Source organism: Podarcis gaigeae (assembly GCF_964106915.1).
Source record: "Podarcis gaigeae genome assembly, chromosome: 8".
In the NCBI taxonomy this organism is placed as follows: Eukaryota; Metazoa; Chordata; class Lepidosauria; order Squamata; family Lacertidae; genus Podarcis; species Podarcis gaigeae.
In genome coordinates, this window is record NC_139684.1 from 64,750,691 (window position 1) to 64,767,941 (window position 17,251).

The following is a 17,251-nucleotide window of genomic DNA, read 5'->3' on the forward strand; positions in this document are numbered from 1 at the left end:
TGCAATAGGCACTCTGCCGTTATTTATGGCTACATCCTTGGTTCTTAGGCAGGGTTGACTTTCTGCCAGCACACACTAGGGCTTAACCTCCAAATTTGCTTTGGAGCTGTGCAGAAACTATGCAAATAAGTGCATCTAAGCATGGGTAGAATGTCTTCCCATCACCCTGGTCAGTCACGTTCAGAAATAGCTGCCAGGACCGTTATGAGCTGGCTTTTGAGATATATTTGAAACTCAACGCTTCTCATTTTAGAAATTAAGCAGCGGGTGAAAGATACAGACATTGCTTTCTACAACAACATTGGAATTATTGTCTGCAAGCTTTAATGATTGGTCCTGATTTTATCATGCAAGGTAAAAGCCTTGCCTGTTGTTTTCTGAAGCTCTACATAGGTCTTGTTATACTACAGTGCAGCGTTTTTTTATGCTTTGCAAGCTTATTTCCTAATAAATGTTGTCTTTATTCGCTAGTTAGCACCAGCTGTGTGTTCCCCTCTCCACACACAAACAAGGAGCAAGTGCAAAATGTTAGTGGGATAGACATAATGGATGTGTGGGGGCGAGAATCTTGAGCTCTGGAACGCAGAGCAATTGGTTCAAGGCTGAACTCAATAAAAACACAGAAATGCACTGATTAATGGAAGGTGAATTGACATACATCTGATCCATAGATCATGTTCCAAAGTGGTGAGACCTGCTGTATGGAAGAACTTGACTTTCTTCATAGAAGTCCAAAGGGTTGTTGGCAAGGACAAAATGAGAGCAGCAGAACACATTACGCAGGCCATTTGAGGAACTTGAAGGGCAGGATAAACCATAAAAACCCACTAAAGTTATCCATGGTGGCTTTAGGATGCTAAACACCACCCAGCACAGACCTGGAGCAGGGAGACCTGGCCTCAAATTGCTCCTCAAATATGGATCTCATTTTCTGAGTGATTCTAAGGTCTCATGGGGTTGTTGAGACGATACAATGGCAAAACACTGTGTATGCTTCCTTGAAAGAAGTTCTAAGAAATATTATAGACCACTTTATTTTATTACTCCCAGTCCAGCAAGGTTAAAATCGCACTACTGATAAAGTTGTGGAAATTTCTGTATTTATTCATCCAGGAGTCCCACTTCTCTCTTCTCTCCACAGCAACAATATACCGCCCCCCCCTGCAACAAATACTGCTTTCCTTTCCTATTTCTTGCTAGGAATGGTTCTCTGCATTAGAGCAATGGCGCATGGAGGATATTATTCTTGATAAAGGCCACTGATTAGCTAAGCATGATGTAACGCAGCATGGATCTTGTGGCAACCCAAAAGAAACACAAGCAAGAACCCTTTAATTTAGTTTACAAGCACCAGGATGCACCCATATTGATAAAAAACCCTAAATAATAAATACTAAACATTTTGCCCTTTATTTGGCAACTTTTGTTAATTAAAAAAAATTATTTACAAAAGCAAACATTGCTGCAACATAGTCCGAAAGCCATTCCTGGCTAGCAGCCCCTTCATGAGGAACTGGAACTGTGATGAACACCATGCATGGCACGGCCAAATGCCACATCTTGGCGATGCTTCATACTGATTGGTAGCTGGCGCCGGAGCAACTGCTCTTCTGCATCCACAGGATAAGGGTCATCATAGATGGTGGAGATGAGGATGCTGTTGTCCCCACGAGGCTTCTTGGGCTTGGTGAAAGTCTGGAGCCTCTCACCATGGTACCTACAGAAAAGCAATAAAAGAAAGGTTCCATCAGGTACAGGGAAAGAGACTGGACTGCAAAGCCCCTACATCAGCTTTGCAGGAAGACCACCGGGCTCCTCCCTTAGTTATCATCTACAGCAGCCATTCTTGGCTGTGAAGCTGGAAGACCTGCTCTCTGCCACCTGGACTGGTGGACTGGGAGGGCGGGGCCCTGGCTGACTCCAGCTACGAGGCTGCTGAAAAAGCCAAAGACTACCTTGGCTTTCTCTTACTACAGAACCAGATCATCGGGCCTGAGCTTTTACAGCCATCACCTACCATGAACTACCACCGGAAGGATTGAAAGCAACAGCAGCAGATTTGCTCTATACTTATATTTTATTTGCTTGCTAATTATGCTATTTTAAAAGTGTGTTTTATATTTGACTTTCTTTAGTAATGTTTCCTTTTGAAATGTTTAAAGTTTTTTTGTTAACTTTGCTGCATTGAATGTACATTCTGTAGCTGACCTCCTTTGTAATGTTTTACTGTGAAATGTTTTAAGATAATATTTTCGTTTTCTGTTAATTATGTTGCTTTGAATGTTTACTTTATATTTTACTTTCTTCTCTAATGTTTTATTCTGGATTGTTTTATTTGATGTTTTAATGTAGGTTCTAAACAGCTTTGAGATTCTTTTCTTAAAAATATAAAGCAATATAGTATTGAAATGAAATTAAAAATAAAAACAAAGAAGAGGGGTGATTATGGAACTGCAGGGCCTCTACATTAGCTCTGCTGAAAGATAAGTAACTTTTGACTTCTCCTCTCCTAGAAATGCATGCTGCAGGTCATTACAAGAACTCTAAAAAAGAGTGCACTGAGTCGCTTCCCCAGTCCCTTTGTCATTTACAGGGTACATCTGAGAGCAGGGACTGTCCTATCAACCTTTGTAAGTTGCCCTGGGAGCCTTTTTTGTCTGAAGAGTGGGATTAAAATGCTTTAAACAAAGTCTTCAGAGACACAGCAGAGCGAACGGGAATTTAATTTGACCATATGTTTGTGGAATCCATGATCAGAATTTAAAAGATGAAAACTTTGCTCAGAGCAGCTGCAAGATGAGCAAGAGGTTTACTAGCAAAGGTGTGTTAAAAAACAAAACACAACAGGCTTGAAGAAATGTTCTTGCTTTCATTAAAGATGTCCATGAGGCAATGGTTCTGAAATGCTGCAGACAAGGAATTCCTCACTTGAGTTATGATCTAAGTGTTTGGCTCATGGGAGGGCTGTGAAAACAGACTGGATAACATGGAGGCAACATTTGCCCAAAATTCCAGTGTTTTGTGTTGAGGAGAGGAAAGGGGTGAGAAAAGTGCAGAGTTCCTGGGTCCTAGGTGGCTGCCTGTTCTTACCATCATTTCTAGTCACTCTCCCTTAGCCAGTGTACTACTGTAGTGGTTAGTTTTGACCAAGACTGGAAACAAGCAGGTGCAAATCCCCCACAGCAAGTGTCTCTTAGCCTAACCTATCTCACAAGGTTGCTGTGAGGATAAAAGGGGGAGAGGAAGACCCATGCATGCCACCTAGAGCTCCTTGAACAAAAGGTGGGATATAAATGTAATAATAAATAAATATTATTACAGTGGTACCTCGGGATGCAAACGGGATCCATTCTGGAGCCCCGTTCGCATCCTGAACAGAACGCAAGACACGACGGCGCCTTTGTGCGTGCGCGGGTCGCGTTTCGCCGCTTCCGCACATGTGCGTGACATCATTTTGAGTGTCTGCGCATGCGCGAGCGGCGAAACCCGGAAGTAATGTGCTCCGTTACTTCCGGGTTGCCACAGAGCGCAACTCGAATGCGTTCAACCCGAAGCGCATTCAACTTGAGGTATGACTGTATCTTTATTTATTTTATATAGGTGGAGAGGCTGAATGTCTCAACTGCATGTATTTTTAAAGGACACTCTTCACTTACCCCAAACCCCTCTTGCATTTGGGATTCTGGCCTTCATTGTCTAGTGCTTCAGTCATCCCTGAGTTGCTGCTTCCCAGCCCAAGACCCTCAGTCCAGCCTTGCCTCTCCATCACTTTCCTGCCGATACCCTGGGGAGGAAAAAAATATGTTACTTTAGAGATTCTTCTATCAATCCCAGAACAAAGAGAGTGATTGCTAAGGACACTTAGCATCAGAACCAGATTAAGAATGATTGGCACTCCAAAAAAAAGGCCATTATCAGCAGCAGACCCAATACAGCACAACAACCCCCTGCCCTTTGTATTAAACGCATTAATGCGGTTCAGATCCCCAGGCTCTTACAATAGGGATTTTTCAAATCAAAATAAGTTCAGATGTTTCTATGTTCTTCCCTTTTTTTAGTCTTACCTTGGTGTATTTTTCAAAGTTTCCAATTTGTTGGCTCAGAACAGACCCATCTTCCAAACCATCCCGGAGTCTCTGCTCAAACCGCATCTGGACCAAATCCCGGGCATCCTTGTCACCACCATCTGGAATGAATGGAAACCCTGTTATCATTGTCTCCCCATGAAGACCTGAGCTTAGTGGCAGAGCAAGTGTATGCAGAAGGCCCAGGTTCATCTCTGGTTAAAAAGAGAGCAGGCAAAAGGTCTGGGAAAGGACTATAACAGAGACCTCGCAGAGCCACTTCCTGTCAAGCAAATAGTACTGGGCTTAGGTGGACAAAGAGCTTGAGTGTAAAACAGCTTCAGATGTTCATTGGTCCAGAATCTTTTTTTTTAAGAGAGAGACTATAAGAGCAACCACCACAAATTCTTCATTGGAGCTTTGCCACCTTAATATAGCCACCACATTTTTAAACTGTTTCTGTTACTGTCTGGCCTATGACCGAAATAAATATTGACTGATTGATTGAACTGTTTCTGTTATACAGTGGTACCTCGCAAGACGAATGCCTCGTAAGACGAAAAACTCGCAAGACAAAAGAGTTTTTTGTTTTTTGAGTTGCTTCGCAAGACGAATTTCCCTATGGGCTTGCTTCGCAAGACGAAAACGTCTTGCGAGTTTGTTTCCTTTTTCTTAAAACCGTTAATACCAGGGTGCATCCGTGCTTCGCAAGACGAAAAATTCACAAGACAAAGAAACTTGCAGATTGAATTAATTTCTTCTTGCGAGGTACCACTGTACTAAGCGCTGCTGATTTTATGTTAGTTGCTTTGAAAAGTGGCATATAAACGTTTTAAACAACAAGAGGCATTGAGAACATAAAGAGAGTCCTTCTCCTCTCAGTCATCTTTAGCCTTAGCGACCACAATGAGAGAAACAATAGCCTAATACTTGTTATGCTGGGTTCAAGTAAAAGCTTTGCAGATTTTACTAATCTGGAACAGTTTCACTTGCTTGGGAGGAAGTGGGAATCCATTTTGGGGTGAATTTGTTGTCATTCATTTTTAAACACCAAAATTATGAGGTAGGCAATTCTAAACAGGGCTTGGAAGGGGTGGTCGTGAAGAAAGGAACTGGTTCCTGTTCAGAGGTTGGAGTAGGAAGGTGCCAACCAGGGTAGAGGAGTATGTAGGATGTTGCAAGGGAACCTGCCACCCTTCAGATGCTGCTGCACTGCAATATCCAACACCCATAACCTGTGGCCACACTGATTAGGGCTGATGGGAGCTGTAGTCCAACCTCTGGACTACTAACCTCTGGACTACTAACCTCTGGACTATTAAGCCCACATACTGGGGCAGGATAGCAGCTAGGAAGATTTGTCATATTACAACTGACACTAGAGCATGTTCTCTGAAATCTGATCACAGCACAGCAGGATGACTAACACAAACACACACAAGCCCCAGCACCTTGAATTGTGTCTGGAAGACTGAAGGGTGCCAGTGGAAATGCTGGAGCCCTAGTGCAATATGTTTGTGATGCCCCATGTAGGCCAGGAAGGCAAGCCAAGTAGTTGCAGAAGCTAAAGCTTCCAAAATGCATTAACAGCAGCCTCAAGTACAGCATGAGGCACTAGTTTAGGTTCTGTCCATTCCTTGCATCACAGATCAACAGCCCTTAGCTCAAGTACCTTTATCATAGTAGATGCTCATGTCCACATCCCAGTCGTCCGCTGTCTGCTCATCAAAATCTGCCAAAAGAAAAGTTAAGACATCAAGCAGGAGGTATTGGCTTATTGCAGATGAGTGTTACATTAAGATCATCCTCCCCTTTCCCACATTACGATCATGCTCCTCTTCCACACCAAAGACTGCAGGATTAATTTTATGCAGGACATGCTGAACATAGATCCAGAGTTCAGCATCCTAAAAATCTCAGCCCCATTCCTCCCCTTTTGTACAGGGATTTACTCCAGGACAAGCAGCTCTCACTAAGGCTGAAATATTTAGAGATGGGGAGAAAGCCCTCTCTTCAGAGAGCTTATTGCAGACATAACTATTAACCCCAAATGTAGCTTTGAAGATTCCCCTTATAATCACCATGACCTAATCTATTAGGTTCTCTTGACCACTTCACCAATTTAGCAAACATGCTGAACTGCCCTGGATAGAACTGCCCAGGATAATTCTTTGTAGGGCCTGCTGTAGCTGTAGCTGTAGCTGTAGCTGTAGCTGTAGCTGTAGCTGTAGCTGTAGCTGTAGCTGTAGCTGTAGCAGCAGCAGCAGCAGCAGCAGCAGCAGCAGCAGTGAAAAGAACCTTATTCTTGCCAGTGCCATCTGGGTTTTCATGCTCCATGTTTAGGTCATGGGAAATAAATGAAGAGCGGAGGCCTCGTGCACCAGGAAGTAAAAAACACACAGTGGTCAATGAAAGGGGGCAGGGAAAGATATCAGTGGACTTGGACCATTGGAGGATAAACAACAGAACAGCAAGAGATATCAGGGGAAGAAGTGACAGACTCCAGTAGAGAGCAAGACAAGAAGTATGCCAGGAAACAGTATGGCTACATTCTTGATATTTTTGCATAAAAGTGTCTCAGACATGTCTTATTAATGAGGGATTTTGCAAACTGTCTATCTGGAGATGGGCCATGAGTTCACAAAGACTACGCTGATGCACACTCTATCCCAGCTCTCAGCAACAAAGTAGAATCAAATCCAGGATGTGTTGTTCAGGGTTACCTCCTTCTTCTTCTTCTTGCCAGTGCTGCGCATCTGTGTAGAAGACCAACCCAGAGCCCCCTTCTCCCACTTCAGTTCAATCTCCTCCTCAAACAAACGTTCCTTTGTGCGCTCCTGGCTGGTGACATCCTCATGCAAAGCCTCGTGCCGCTCCCACTCTTCGCATCTGTCATCGTCATCCTGTAGCAGAAGGGGGTGGGGTGGGGACAAATACAGGAAAGGTTTAGGCCAGTTTCCCCTCATTGCCCACTTCCTCAGTTTCACTGGGCCTAGTCGTAATAAGCTCACTGCTAAGGGCCTGCTCAGACAGAACTCATCTTGAACTTCAGGAGACGGAGAAATTAGGAGCACAGAAACATAATAGACTGGTTTTTAGAAGCTTATTATATGTATGATTATGGACTCACTATAGTTCTGCCAAGACCCTTCATTGTGGTGGACACTATTTTTAAACATTTTTTATGGCTTAATGAATGCCATAAAGTTATCATTATGCACAAAGGCCAACGGATTTAAAATGTGGAGAGATCTTTAACAGGCAGTAAAAAGTTTTTAAGGGATGGGAACCAGGCTGGGTAGTAACAGGATCTTTTCTATGTAGGAGAGTTGGCAGAATCAGGTTACAGGAGATGGTCTTCTCATCTCTATCGTTAGTATCTTACTTGCATTCTTTTATCATAGTTTCCTCCTGTCACCCTATTCTCTACCATGCATGTGTATATACAATTTGCATCTTAAGAGACCACAGGTTCCTTTAGTGCAAAGCAGTCACCCTTGGCTGTGAACTAGTATTCATATTAAACCAGTCAACCCACACCTCCTTGCCATAGCCTCAGTTTGGTTACAAAGTATTTTCCAGTTAAGCACCTAGCTTGCAGTGTGATGGGCTAATGGAGCTATACAGTTAGAATAAAAGCAAGCTTGGCAGAATGAATAAGGGGGACATTACAAAATGTCAGAATTAACAGTTTTGATTCTCCCAGAAGATCATCAATTCTGAGGTTTTAATGAGTAAAATATTTTTTTCAGCTAGAGTACAAGAATTCCAGCACAACCTTTCTACCTAACATTATCATTATGGGCAGCTGCTACCCTGAAGAATGGGAAAACCTTGATTCAAAACGCAGTCCACAGGCTCATTTGTGTGGGTCACATTAGTTTTCAGATTCATAAAATAACATATTTCGCAACTTGTAAGGATGAATAAGTATTAGCACATTTCCTTCTTCCTTACAACATAATATAATTACATCTCTAAAATAGCTATAAGCACATAACATGACATTGTGTAATTAGGAAAAAAAAACTACTTACATCATCCAACTCAGCTTCTGCTTCACTCTCTGGATCATTCAAGTATCTCTCTGCCATGCCATTGCCTTGATTGGCCGTGCTCACTCTTGATAGGTCTCCCCCTTCTGTTATCTCCTCTCCTGAAGCTGTGTAAACTCGTTCCTCTTCTACAATAGTCTCGGTTTCTTCATATGAAAATGGTACATTTCCATACCTGCGAGAAGAGCCAGTTCTGGGAAACTGCAACCGCAGCTTCTTGATAGCACGAGAAGGCATCCTGCAGGCTTTAATGAGATCTAAAAAGACACTCAAAGGAGTTCCCACATTCCCACAGGGCATGAAAGATGGTGGGTTTAGTTCAGGAAGCCGTTTTAAATCATCCTCAGTGAAAGTTTCATTTGAGGATGTGCGGAGCTCCTTTTTAGTCTTATAGGAGAGCGTTTCAGCATCTGTAAAAATTATAAACACAAGGGGCAAGAAAAATCACTTAGCAGTAACCCACCAACTTGTATTACATCAGTATACCACTTACATATCTTTGCTTCAGTCTCATTCTACTCTCCCCAGCCGAAAGGAACAAAGTGTTTCCCAGAATGACAGCAGAGTCCATCTACTACAGCAAACACACATGAAAAGTCTTATGCTCTTTACAAGACTAACAGTTCTAACGTGGCCATAAACCGTAATGGGCTAAAGCCAAATTCGTTAGATACATAAAGACACCATCTCACTGACTTGTAAATGGGGAGAGGAAATGAAATAAATGGGCCCAAAATGCTATAAAATGCAGTAAGTGCCATCCATAATGCTTTTATTCAAAGCTCAAATATATCAAAGGCACCTCTCCTTCTTGCCTCTCAGTACCTTTGTCAAAGGAAACCCGAACCCTTCGTATAAGGCACCGGCCGGGCAACGTCTCTCCCTGAGCGTCGATCCAGCGCTTTCCCGAGTACATACGGACCAAGCGGCGGGACCAGCCGGGCTTCACCGCCACCAGGCAGCAGCAGGTCGGGCCTGGCCGGGAAGGAGCGCTCGGACCCTCTATACGTTCAGGGCGATGGCGGTAATGGAAGCAGAGGAAGCCACCGGCCTCGATGAACTGGCTGAAGTAGAAACGGAGATCGGTGGAGCGAAGCTGGGCCGGAACGCAACTGATAAGGCAATATCGGCCGCAGGGCTGGAGGGAAAGAGGGTCAGTGGTGGGCACCGCCATCTTGCAACACCGGAACCGCGTCACGTGAGACGGAGACAGCATATGACCGTGTCAGCGGCGCAAGGTAATGGCGTCACGCCAGGCTCCTTTCCCGACGATGCCAATCATAAACCACAGAGATGAAAAAGGCTAGGCACTGTTAGAGTCACGTGCCAGACATAGACGTGCCAATGGATAGAGCGACCCACTCTGTGGGCGAACGGAATTTGGGTTGTATGGTCTAGTCTCTATGATCCTTCTGGTGGTCAGGACGGAGGGACCTCGAGCTTGCTCTTTGCATCGTCTCTGTGGGCCTTCTCCAGTTAACCACATGATCTTGAGGCTGAAGTGTGACAGCTGCTGGACCCTCTTTGCGTCTGGCGTCCACCTTTTAAACTTTCATATTGGAGCTCTAAATGGTGGCTGCCACGCACAATTTTTTTTGTACTTTTAGCAGCTGCGGGACAGGCTGAAATTGGACAGGTGCAGCTTCCCTTCACCCTCAGCATGGGAAATGGTGCAGCTGTTGAATTCCTGCCTATAAATAGGCACAGGAGTCCTGCTACGCTGGCGGGGGAGCATCTCATAGTTCTTTTTAAAAATATAAAACTTCTACTGATCATATTCCTGGGTACAGATTTAATTTTGTAGGGAGTGGGGAAGAAACTATCCAGTTATTCCCTGGTATATGCTTATAAATTAGAACTAGGTACACTTTCTTTTTCATAGTGTTAGTGGAGAAGCAAGAAAAGCATGCCATCTTGCCAGATCTATTAGCTTGCAGGGAAGTACAGCCTGCTAAATAAGCGTAGCTTATATGCCAAACACTTAAAAAAATACATATTTTTACACTTACAAACTTGAAATCGAGTTCCTCCAGGTCACTACTGTGCAGTCAGACCTCGGCTCCCAAACGGCTCCGTTTTGGAAAGTTTCAGCTCCCGGACGCTGAAAACCTGGAAGTAAATGCTCCAGTTTTCAAATGTTTTTCAGAAGCTGAATGTCTGACACAGCTTCTGCTTGAGTGCAGTAAGCTCTTGCAACCAATCGGAAGCCACACCTCGTTTGTCAAACATTTTGGAAGCCGAACAGGCTTCCGGGATGGATTATGTTCGACAACTTGCATTCAGTACCAAGGGCTGGCATTCTACTAGTCAATAGATACATGGTATCCTTCAGAGACATTCAATATGCATCTGCAATGGAAACACATAATGAAAAAATTGGATGCCCCCTTGTACAACTGGAAAGTACACAATATGGGAATGGGAGGAGATAACTAGGCTACTCTACCTGTGCTTGAGTGTGGGGATAGGGTAGTTAGTACTCTTTAGTCCTAATCAAAACTATGAGCATGAGTTGAAAATTAGGAACTCAATACAAACATCCTAAATTGGTTTATCCCCTCTTGACCAACCCCATGTTCTAGATTTGTGTTTTGACAAGAAATGATGGGCCAGGGACCTTGCGGAAGAGAAAGTACAACTGCTAATAAATTGAGAATTCCTTCTAAATTTCATTTCAGAAGTTGCTTTGGACTGGTGTGAACTTGAAGATGACAACAACAACAATTAAATTATTGCAATGTGCGGGCTAGATTGTTGAATATTGAGGCATCAATTTACCTTAGAAGCAGAGCTCTGGCTATTCAGAATGTCTCCATTGGCTAATGGGAGCAACTAAAGTTGATTAACAGCATCATCCTGTAACTAAGATACTCCTGCTGAGCGGTTAGAGCAGAGATGGGGAACCTCAGACACAAGGGCCAGGCCTCTTTGTCTAGGACTCTGCCCAGGCCACATTCCTGCCTGAGACCACACTTCTTACCCTTCTCACCCTTCCTGGATGTTTCTGCTGGTTTGAAATGTGTCTGAATTCTGAAAATAGCTTTTGCTTGTCTGCATAGAGGATTGAGTGGGATGTGTGTGCATGGAAACTAGCTTGCTAGACAATGGTAAAGTTAGTTGCTCTGTCCACTTTTGCCTCTGGCCCCACCCATCACTGGCATGTAGTTCAAAGGTTGCCCAAAAGGGAATGAAGCCTTTGGGATGGAAAAGGTTTCTCATTCCTGGACTATAGGATACGACAGAATCCCCACCCTGTTGGTGCAACATAAGATACACCACCATTGTGAAAGAGATGCCGTCATGAATGATGTCACACAAACTGCTTAGATGTATCTGTGCCAATACTGTACTGTTAGAATCATGGAGTCTCTCTCCTTTCAGCATGATTCATATAGGATAGCTCAGCGCATGGTGATATCATCTTTTGCTGGAAATATAATCACTACAGACAGACTCTCAGGAGACATGCAGAACCTGGCACCCTCAGCTGTACATATGGTCTACTTTATAATGCAATCAGGTTCTGTTATGATTTTTGGTAGAAAAAGAGACAGTGAGCTGATTTGCAGTCATGTAGTGTGGACAAGCAACATGCTGTAGTCAACTATGGTGTCTCTACCGATGAACATTTGGTGAAGGATTTGGGCAGCCTAAGTGGGACATTTGTGGATGATGTGTGAATTCCAAAACAGACATATATTGCTCTAAAATTTGAAAAGAAACAGATTTTGGACACAATATCTTTATTATCCCTTGGTGTTAAACTATTGATCAGCCCAAATCCCTCCAGTCTTCAAAATGACACCAGCAATTGTCCAAATTGCAAAAACGTTTTATTCATTGTTGAGGTGGTGTTTTTTAAAAAATAATAACTTAGCACATCTTAGTTTTACACACAAATTACAAGAAAGCATCCATCTACAAAATACTGACACCCAAAGTTTATGCCAAGATGGTCTCATCCCGTGTACTACAAACTGGAGCAAATGGGCACTACATGTGAGGGTAGGCTGGAGTCTAGCAAAATCAGGGAGGGCAGCTTTTATATGGATAGTGTGATGAATAGCAGGCAAGAGGAATTACGGTTTCTGAAAGCTGTTCTGAATGTCATGGCAAGCAAAGGGTGAAGAGAAATAGACAGAGCCACCAGTCACAGAAACTATGTTCCAACTAAATACTTTGGTTACAGGAACAGCAGCTCCCAAGGCCAGGACTTTGCAGGCAGTGGACTTGGAGTCCACTCAACAGATTGGGCTAGTGCTTCTCCTCCCAAACACAACAGGACTGGCTCATCACATTCTGAAGTAAGAGATTTAATACATAATACAATCTAAAGCAGAGTGGGGGCCGCTCCTGTAAAACCATTGGAGCCCACAGAATAACATTCCTGAACTGCACCACTGACTGTAATCAGGGCCAGATCAACACATTTTCCTGCTGTAGACGAAGGACAAAATGCTTGCCCACCACCTTTCTGCAAAAAGCAGCTCATTGGATTAGCAGCTGAATCTTATTTCAGCACTGGTGATGGGACAAGCTAGTTTAGGAGCACAGGATAGCCTGAAGGGCTCACAAAGAACTATATTTCTTCACTGTGTCTCCACCCTCCACTTGTTGCCTGAGATGGCTGCCTCACTCCCTAATGGAAGGCTGTACGTCCCTTTGTATTCTAAGATCTGCCATCCAGTAGCCCCTTTGTCTGAAAAGTCATCACTAGGAGGCAGGCTCTCTCTGCCACTGCACGATCCAGATGAACTGCACACTGCCACTTGGAAACTGGAGCAAAACTGAGCATGTGGTGGGTGACCTGGGAGCCAACCCAACTGGAGTCACTGTGGCCAAGGGAGCTCTCTTGCCAGCATCATTTCTGTCAGTAGCTCCAGAATGTCTGCATTCCCAATGACCGGTTGGAAGAAAAGGGCAGTGAGGAGGGCAGGAGGGATGGATTTCAGCGAGGAGGAGATCAGCAGGACATGGGCAAAGCGGCCTTGGTCCTCTGGGTGGAGAAAGGTCATGACTTCTTGGAGTGCTCGCTGAGCTTCTCGCTGAAGGCTCTCGATGTACGAGGAAGCCTTAAGACCAGGCACGTCTGGGAGCGGAGAGAGAGGAGAGAGAAGAGGAAACTCAGATTATTCACAGGCTCTGTGAAAACGTCAAATGATTTGAACGCTTCAATACTGGGCCCCATCTGCACTACACATTTGAAGCAGCATCATACCACATTTAAACAGTCATTCCTTCTCTCCGTGAATCCTGGGAGCTGTAGTTAAGGGGTGATGGGAGTTTGGAAACCACTACTTCCCCTCACAGAGCTAAAATTCCCAGAGTTCCCTGGGAAGAAGGATTGACTGTTAAACCACTCTGTAGCTCTGTGAGGGGATTAAGGGTCTCCTAACAACACTCAGCACCCATAACAAACTACACTTCCCTGGATTCTTTGGGGGAAGCTATGACTGATTAAAGTGTTGTGATACAGTGCATTGGGCCCTGGAAGCGGGGGGGGGGGGGGATGCAGAAGAAACAAAGGGCATTCAGGTGGACTCACTTGGATGATTTCATCAGAACATTGTTGCTGTCTGACGGGGCTCTTGTTTTCGCCACCAAACCAATCCAGAATCAACATGCTCTAGAATGCTTTCTCTGCCTTGAAACTCAGAACCTAATCTCTGCCAGCTGTCAGTAACTCAGGAGCTTAGAGTGGAGGGTTTCATGAAGGCTACAGGCCTAGCTATCATTTTTTGGAGAAAAAATGAAGTGCTGTGCTATAGTGTTTAGAGCAGGAATGGGGAATGTGTGCCAGCCATTTCAAGAAACGAAATTCAGGCACTCTTAAGAAGCAACAAATTGTCACCCTTTTTAAAAAAAAAACCACACTGGGGCAGAGTAATTTGGTCCAGTAAAACTTAATGGGCACAACCCTGTGTCCTAAGCCAAGCAGCAGTGGTTAAAATGCCAGATTAAAACCTGGGAGACTAGGGTTCAAAACACCTCTCATCTCTGAAGCTCACTGGGTGATCTGGGACCAGTCAGTCACTATCCAATCTACCTCACAGGGTTGTTGTGAGAATAAGGTGGGAAGAACCATATATACAACCCTAAACTTTCTAAAGGAAGAACAGGATGTCAATGCAATAAAGTGTTTGACATTAATGGGCATGACAAACTTAGCACCATTAATTTAAGTGAATCTACTCTGGGCATTTTTTTCTCTCTCTGAGCAAAACTTAGTTGGCTTCAACCTCAGGTTCTTGAAGCAGGTAAATTGGATGCAATCTAGTTTCATCTTACCTCATACTCAGAGGAGGAGCACTGAAATCAATAGACACGATTAACTTAAATCCATTTATTCCAACAGGTGTGCTCTATGGCATAGTTGGATACAAGCCCGCTGTGTGATTTTCCCTCTCCCTCCCCCATGCCCGTGACTGCGCAATTGCACATCGGTAAACAACAGGATTTTAAAAACAAGCACTCTGTGTATCCACTACTCTCCTCTTCAAAGGAAACCAACTCAGCAAAACCAGCCTGGAGCTCTCCACCACTTTGTAGCAGAAAGGTGTGTGATAATCTTTTGCCAGTGAGGATTCATCCAGACCCTAGGGAAATGCTCTTGCTTAGACTATGAACTACCTGTTCATTTCTAGCATGAAAACCTAAGGTTGCACTGGTTCCTTGATAAAAAGCAAGTTAGGATCAACGAAAAAGGTGGATCCATTTAATTAACCAAAAGATTTTGTTTTCAAAAAGCCACCAGAAACAGGCATGTGTGAAGACTGCATTTTGCAAGCACCATCTTAAATGAAGCAGTCTCCCTTCTCTCATAGATGGAAGAAGTTCTCCTTTAAGATTATGCTTCTTTTGACGCATGGATATTATCACCTAAAGGAAGAACAAGTGGGACACGCAACCAAATGCTGCAGCATGGGTTCCCACCAACCATGGGCTCTTAAAAACAACCAACCAGCCAACCAACCAAAAAAACCCCTCAATTCTATTATTTATTTATATCCCACCTTTTTCTCCAAGGAGCTCAAGTTAGCACACATGGTTCTCCCCCTCTTCATTTAATCCCCCACAATAACCATGTAAGGTAGGTTAGGCTCAGAGGCAGTGACTGGCCCAAGGTCATCCAGTGAGCATCATGGCCAATTGGGGATTTGACCCCTGGTCCCCCAGGTCCTAGTCTGACACACTTACCACTGCACCACATCGGTCCTTTCTCCCATACCATCAGTCAGGGCTCTGTGTTCACTGAGCATAATTACTTCCCACTTGAACGTTTCAGGGGTCCCATTTGAGCCTGTCTCCCTCTGGGCTTGTTTACTTCTGTAGTTAGGGTTCTCCAAAGTCCGTTAATCGCTCACCTCTGGTGAGTAGGTGGTTCTGTTTTGACTGCGCAAGGACCCACACTTGCAGAAAAGAGTTTGCTACTAGTACATAGGATGCTTCTTGTTTTGGAAATATTTTTAAAATCTATTTTTAATGTATTTTTCATTATGCCAGCACTGATCTTATTTGTAAACAATTTTTATATTTACTGCCACTCATTAATTTCTTAAGGATGGGAGGATGCATCTTGCTACTGTTTGTACTCATGCCTCAAAAAAGTCATGTCTATTTCAATCTCTGAAAAACAGACCCATAAGATACACACCACCAGGGGTGATGCAGAACCCACAGACTTCGCATCTGTTTGGTGGTTGTTTGTAATTTATATGTCCAAAGAATCTCATGGTTGGTACATTCTTACCAAATATAATTTTATTTGGCGACACTTTATATGCTTTGTGTAAATACGAATCTGTATCCCACCATGGAATATTTCACATAATCCATTCTTTCTTTAGCTTTCTTTCCCCACCTTGTATTTTCATTCTCTTTGCACTTATAACTTTTTTCATGACGTATTTTAATTCCTTGTTTTTTGGTATTTGTAACTTTTATTAAAGCTTTAACAAGAATCATTTTTTTTACCCTTATCAGATAATTGGCTAAAAATGCATTTGATGAAATCGATTCAAAGTTCTTGACTCAGAATGCAGCCTATGGAAAACACATCCCTAACATGCACTGTTATGATTCTGGCCCTTTTATTCTACTGTCAATGAAAAGCAATGGCCTTTACAAAGGGCTCCTTTGCTATGCGAGGGTCCAGTGGCACTTACCGGGGTTGAACAGAATTGCGCCCTTCAGATAGGCGTACTCTTTAGGGCTCAGGTCCAGGCTCCAGAAAGAGTTCAGGCTGCACTGGAGACGCTGAACGCTGGCCAGGGTGGGCTGCGCCCTCTGCAGCTCCTGCCTCTTACACGGGCCATCGAGGAGGATCCTCTCCAGCATGCTGGGGGCTGGGGTCTCCATCACCTCAAAGGTCACCATCTCCTGGACCAAGCCCAGAAGGAAGAGGGGAGCCCAGCAGCTGTCCAGCAGCAGGAGCTGGTCTTTCCAGGGCAGGAGCTGGAAGGAAGGCAAGTTCTTCATGAAGCTGATGGTCTTCACCAAGACATCAGACGCCGCTTGGCAGGTGGCTTGAGGGGTCTGGAGGCAGACGGTGCGGCGCTTCTGGCACAAGCAACGCTTCTGGGAAGGGCTGTGGCTGTCCCTGTGATGGCTCAGGTTCTGGCTCAGGAGGGTGTAGAGGATGGCGTTCTGGTTCTCTTCGTGGTGGCAGGAACACCTCTCGTACTCCATCTCCACGTCGGAGGGCGGCTTGCAGGATTGCTGCTTGGGAGAGCAAATGCTTTATCTGGTCCTGCTGAGCGTATCCGGTCCCGTTGTAGAGCTTCTTGGTACTTTTTTATGCTATAGGGACCTGGCACCTTCTCTTCACTTCACACCCTCTTTTTGTCCTTCCAGCAATGGTGGCTGTTGCTTCTCAGCTCTGCTTATAAGGCCCCGGCAGGGTGAATGAAACCACCCCCCTTCAGCGGCCTTGACCTTCCTTTGACGAGTAGCAGCAGCTCATTGAAAAACAAGTCTGTCCCAAAGTAATTGGTTGGGCAAGCAGCATCTCTACGTGGCACAGAGAAAAGGTTTTCTCAATGAAGGTGCCAGCCAGAGCCAGCAGACTCAGAGGGCTGCCTTATCTGGATCGCCCTTATCAGTATAAACAAAGTCATTAACCCAGCCTGTACC

General features: G+C 44.3%; 2 protein-coding genes across 2 annotated transcripts; both read right to left on the bottom strand.

The window, feature by feature from the left end:
- Positions 1–1,421: 1,421 nt before the first annotated feature.
- Positions 1,422–9,350, bottom strand: GPATCH3 (G-patch domain containing 3). The gene is given in 8 exon segments (XM_083753042.1): positions 1,422–1,717; positions 3,657–3,784; positions 4,065–4,186; positions 5,737–5,796; positions 6,788–6,850; positions 6,853–6,967; positions 8,102–8,529; positions 8,945–9,350. Coding segments are annotated over 8 exon segments (1,521 nt in total). The 5' UTR covers positions 9,336–9,350; the 3' UTR covers positions 1,422–1,503.
- Positions 9,351–11,930: 2,580 nt separating this feature from the next.
- NR0B2 (nuclear receptor subfamily 0 group B member 2) lies at positions 11,931–17,005 on the bottom strand. Its single transcript, XM_083751265.1, has 2 exons — positions 16,285–17,005; positions 11,931–13,208 (listed from the first exon to the last, which is right to left on the bottom strand). Exons 1-2 carry the CDS (start codon positions 16,805–16,807, stop codon positions 12,949–12,951), a joined length of 783 nt encoding a protein of 260 aa, XP_083607391.1. The 5' UTR covers positions 16,808–17,005; the 3' UTR covers positions 11,931–12,948.
- Between the last annotated feature and the right edge of the window lie 246 nt (positions 17,006–17,251).

Coding starts and splice junctions, on each gene's coding strand:
- NR0B2 (XM_083751265.1), bottom strand. CDS start 16,807: ATGGAGTACGAGAGGTGTTCCTGCCACCACGAAGAGAACCAGAACGCC. Junction 13,209..16,284: donor CGCAATTCTGTTCAACCCCG/GTAAGTGCCACT, acceptor CTCCGCTCCCAG/ACGTGCCTGGTCTTAAGGCT.